This window comes from Formica exsecta, unplaced genomic scaffold (assembly GCF_003651465.1).
Source record: "Formica exsecta isolate Colony F162 unplaced genomic scaffold, ASM365146v1 scaffold238, whole genome shotgun sequence".
Classification (NCBI taxonomy): domain Eukaryota; kingdom Metazoa; phylum Arthropoda; class Insecta; order Hymenoptera; family Formicidae; genus Formica; species Formica exsecta.
Genome location: NW_021849660.1, coordinates 227,244 through 232,642, shown reverse-complemented (window position 1 = coordinate 232,642; position 5,399 = coordinate 227,244). Strand labels below are relative to the sequence as shown.

The 5,399-nt window shown below is 31.0% G+C and overlaps 1 protein-coding gene across 5 annotated transcripts in view; it reads right to left on the bottom strand.

Annotated features, from left to right (window-relative positions):
- LOC115236036 (UPF0430 protein CG31712) overlaps positions 1-4,563 on the bottom strand; it is a 5,898-nt gene extending 1,335 nt beyond the window's left edge. Inside the window, exons 1-6 of one of the 5 annotated variants that reach the window (XM_029808231.1) lie at positions 4,448-4,563; positions 4,181-4,385; positions 3,758-3,901; positions 3,247-3,294; positions 2,730-2,955; positions 7-11 (exon numbers count right to left, since the gene is read on the bottom strand). In XM_029808231.1, coding sequence (XP_029664091.1) covers positions 7-11; positions 2,730-2,955; positions 3,247-3,294; positions 3,758-3,901; positions 4,181-4,323 — 566 coding nt within the window. In that variant the 5' untranslated portion in view covers positions 4,324-4,385; positions 4,448-4,563. Of the gene's footprint in view, positions 1-6; positions 12-2,729; positions 2,956-3,246; positions 3,295-3,520; positions 3,569-3,757; positions 3,902-4,180 lie in introns of all 5 variants that reach the window. The other 4 variants (XM_029808232.1, XM_029808234.1, XM_029808230.1 and 1 more) reach the window with 4 other exon arrangements.
- Positions 4,564-5,399: the final 836 nt, after the last annotated feature.

Below are 5,399 nucleotides of genomic sequence, written 5' to 3'. Positions count from 1 at the left end.
CGCTCTTCCTCCTACAATGACAATAAAATAGGTTTACACAAAGCAATGATATTGTCGATCACCATCTGTTGTTACATCGCTCGTTTTCGAAATCATAGTGCTGCTATGTCAACAACCTAGTGTTACACATCCTAAGAACCTTTATAAGGGAAAGTTCGGGATATATAAAATTTTTAAGCCAGATTTCAAAGAGGATGGCTTATGAAAAATAGAGAATGATAGAGGATATATGCATATACAATTCCTTCTTTTGTATTAAATGCATTCCTCTTAGATCTCAGCAAACTCTGTTTTTTCTCAGACTGCCTAAATAAGAATATGATGATTTAAACAAATGTCACATTTGAATGAAAAAAAAAATAAAAATAAAAATAAATTTCTCATAACTTTATACGAGAATCCAATGTGCATGCAAAGAATATACACAAAACTTTCTTTCCATAAACTCGATATAAGAGTGCATGATAAGAACTAAATAAGAGATGTTATTTGTAATATATTATGTTTGTAGATAAATTTTTTAAATGAGGTCTGTAGATGATATAACGCAAAAATTAATACCCTAAAGTACATTTATGAATGGTTGTTGCCATCCGCCCGACCTGTCGATGAATATTCGTCGTGTCCTATGGCAATAGTATTTAGCGAATCTATAAAATGAGCCCTAATATGGTCTTTCTGGTACAAAGTGTTGAAACAAAGAACAATGATAATAATATTGGTATAAAATGAATTATGAATATATAAATTGGATAATACCTGAATGAAGCTCACGCCAGCACGTAGGGGATGCCTTCTTCATCGACAATCACTCAGCAGTGAGTAAAAAACCGGCATCTTCTGTTGGTAGTCAGTAAGGAAGATGACCTATATATCGCTAGGTCGTGCTTTGTCGCTATGGGATTCTAATTCTCTGCCCCCTTAAAGTCTCTAACTTTTCCCTTTCTAATAAACTTTCTCCCAAATTTGTAGAGATAATCAACGCAAACTCAATGTGCAAAAATGAGAGTAAAACTTCTAATAAACTTGTAATTAAGATTATTGTCCAATCGACAAAGAAGATAATGTTCCAAGAGGGTATAAAAGTAAATAATTGTGCATAGATACAAAAAATATAATAGTAAATACAATCCTAATTAATGAAATAAAATGAAAAACGATATCTGATTTTTGATTCGTTAGATCGCGCAAATTAAATAACAGGATTCTTTATCATAATAATTAATACATGTTTATATATGTAACAATTGTTGGGCAAGCTTAAAACTTAAAATTGAAGAATGAAATAATACCGTAAGAATTATTTATCATTGCGTCTCAATTCTCTCCTGAATTTAAAACGTAATATTTATATATGTACGTGTTCGAGAAAAAGAGAAAATTTATATTAAATTATTAAAAATATATATATTTTCTCGCGCACGCGCGTGAACTGTTATATAGCGGTATAAGTAAATCATGTTGTACATATAAAAGAAAGATATCCTTACGTATTTCTATAAAAATATCTATATATTATCTAATCATATAAAAGTAAGAAAGTCTAACAAAATTTTATTTATAGCTGATAGTAAGCTATTCTCCCTCTATCATCTGTAGTATCATCTGTAGTATCCTCTGAACGTATATACATTTTATGTGATATCAGTATAATATTGTCACTATGCTGATTCAATTGACAGTAACAACTCTTTTCAGGGAAGAATATTATTGTTTTATAATTTCATATAAAAATAACTTTATTTCAGATTCAAGAATAATAAACTTCTCTTGATCGATAAATTACAAAGTTTGGAATTGTTACTTTTATTTAAATAAATAATACTTCTTCTTTTCTACTTTTTCTTAAAGATTGCATAATGCGATAAAGTGGATATTTGTGGACATTTTTTAAAATTAGATTGATAGTATATAAGAAGATTGATAAGCAGATTTGCCAACATGCACAACAATTACAGAAATTGTGAATGTAGACTGTGATTCAAACGAATCAGAGCAGTCTAAACACATTTTCTAGAATTGCTGACACAAACGTCAATCCATATATTGTGTGATGAAAAAGGTTATAATGTTGTACAGATATATAAATATATGTACATGGTAGAAATAATTTGATCATAAATAATCGATACATGCGCCTATAATAGCAAAGAATCTTTCATAATAGTATCAAATATAGCTTCTCAGTAACGCGACCTCCGTGGATGCTGAGAAGTCGAAGCAGTGTGGTTTTCTCGTTTAATTTCTTACAGTATAATCGCGAACCACAATGCTTCAAGCCCAAACGCTGTGATCGTAAAATGTAGGATTATAATAGAACTGGTTTGTAAATTCAATCATATGATTTCTCTAATAGAAATAATACAATTTGTAAATCCTATAGTTTCACGATATCAAGATCAAAATATGAAAGATTTACAAATTGTATTTAGCACAGTTTAACAATTAATAGCAAAGCCTTAATACAAATATATCTTTTGGATGTTTTCTATTCTCATTTATTACAGATTTCATATTCTGTAAATGTTGCGATACATTGTGACAACCATTTAAAATTTATATGTCTCTCAGCTATAGATAATATTAACTAACATTTTTCACGAAAATACATTCTATACATGTTCCGACTTTTGGGAATAATTGCATTAAAAGACTGCTAGATTTATTTTTTGCTGATCATAACAGCGCTTGGGCTATCACTGACCAATATTTCTATTGATAGATCTTACCTCTCTTCGTTTCTCCTCCTCACGTAGTTTTGCTTGCCTCCATTCCATCTCCTCCATCACTTGACGCTCCATAGCCCTCTTTGCTTCTTCCACCCGCCTTTGCACCTCTGCTTCAATTTCTTCTTTACGTTTCTCAAGCTCCTCTTCTACCCTTTTTTGTACAAGTTCTTCAATACGTTTGGCTGCTTCCTCCTCTACCATTTTTTGTTCCACCTCGCGCTGACGTCTGTAGACAAATAAGCAGCAATCTTCTTCCAGAGCACCGTATCAGAAATTTTTTTTTTTTATAGAAGTGAAGTTAACAACATGCTAAATCTTCATTAAATGTCAAGTGCCATAAATTTTGAAGTTTATCGATATAATTATTTGAATCAAATTAAAATTTGCTATATGTGACAGTACTAAAAATGTTATTGGTCCTTGCATATGACGCGTCAAGCATGTTTTTAGCAAAAAGTGAGAATTGATGAGCTTTAAATATATAAACCACCACCATGAAATAATTACACATTCTTACCCAGCTGTGCTCGTAGTGAAGATTTTGTTCATTAATTCTTTCTTTTTCCTGACAACACAATTATAAAAAATAACGTATAACAAAAATTTTGGATATAAAATAATTGTAAAATAATGTTCCACTCTTGATATTAAACAAAATATAAAAGAATAGGGTTGGTAAATGATCTAATATTTTCCAACTCTAGTGTGTGATCTATCAAGAGGAACATTATCAACATACTTAATTACTACTGTTTACCTTTGTCCACCATGAAATAATTACACATTCTTACCCAGCTGTGCTCGTAGTGAAGATTTTGTTCATTAATTCTTTCTTTTTCCTGACAACACAATTATAAAAAATAACGTATAACAAAAATTTTGGATATAAAATAATTGTAAAATAATGTTCCACTCTTGATATTAAACAAAATATAAAAGAATAGGGTTGGTAAATGATCTATTTTCCAACCCTAGTGTGTGATCTATCAAGAGGAACATTATCAACATACTTAATTACTACTGTTTACCTTTGTCGCTCCATTTCTGCCAGTCTTTCCACTTCATCCATTTTTCGATCCCTATCTCTGTACGAGCGTTTTTTGTGACTGACGATGTGCACATCGTCTGATACTTCTGAACCACTGCTGGATGATGCGGAATGGGATCGTTTTCTAAAACAGCACCCAATTATAACTATAGTGTTATTTTTAATGCATGTACATAGTCTGTTGAAATATTTATTTACATATAAGTTCGAAAATTTACAATAATAAGATACATAATGATTCAAGAATATCTATGTGTACAGTTTTTATCACCAAACATAACATGCTAAAAATGAGTTCAAAGCGTGACAAAATGGCCGAAAAAATTGTTCTTAATTTCAAATTTCTCGTGAAATGCTGGAGAATCAGATGCATCGATGGGATGTCAAACGCAATGCAACGCACCTGGACTTGGAACTACGTTCTTTCGGTTTGTCTGAATATTTGTTGTTGGAGTGCTTCTCACGCGATTTGGATCGCTTGCGAGAATGCTTGCTCTTGTGACGCCGTCTGCTCGGTGATTTCGTTCTAGAACGGGATCGGCCCATCTTCTCGAGATCGATCGTTGTTTCCGTGAGTTCAGTTCAGTTCAGCGAAGCACAAAGAGCTACTGTTTTAAAAAGTTTACTCGATATTTTACTACGACGCGATAAATATCCACTCAATTCTTACACTATATGTACCCAGGAACCTCCTATATCGTTGAATCACAAATGACATAAAAAAATAGACAGCAGACAGCTACTCCCGTATTTCGCTTGAGAATGTTTCAAGCGCCACCTGGGCGAATATACATGAACTAATATTCAATATGGCCATTTTCTAATCGAATATGAAGAAGTAAAGATTTCTTTCTTCTGATTGGACAATCGAATGCTGTTCTATACGATAGATAGATTTTCGAACGCAGTCCAATACGTGTTTAAATTAGTACAGCAGCAATCTTATAACGTATATGAATTTGGAAAGTGGATGCTTGTGTCGACAGGATCAATGGAAGGTACTGTATTTATTTAATATTTTATTTCTATATTGCAAATATTAAAGCTTTTTTTCGGCAAAAAGCTTTTTTCTTCTCTATTGTTATAATTATTTTAAAAAGTTTTGTAGTAAGAATAAGCGATATTCTATGTAATTTATGCAAATGAAAATGCTTTAATTTGATGAAATATTTATATTATACGAATATCATTAACAACAACACAAAGTTTGTTAAAAAATGTATAATGCCAAGTTTATGCAAAAGAAAATTACACAAGATATAATAAAGTACTGAAATATATAAAAAATTAATCAAAATCTTAAAATCCTTTATAAACCGCGAAACGCCAAGAATCAATTGTGGCAACGTTAATAAGCATAAAAATTTATATTAACGATTTTGAAATTAAATTATGTTAATTATTTGTACAAAGTTTAATTGTTAAATTGTATAAGAGAATATAGTAAATACTAAATTACGATATATCAAAATCAATTAACAAATTAAATATTGTTTGTAAATAATTGCAAGGTTTCGCGAATCACATATAGTCGTGCCAACGGCATAATAATCAGTTAGTAACTTTCGCTAACGCATTCAAAAATTTAGTAACGACAATAATATGGCGGTATCTGCCTACAC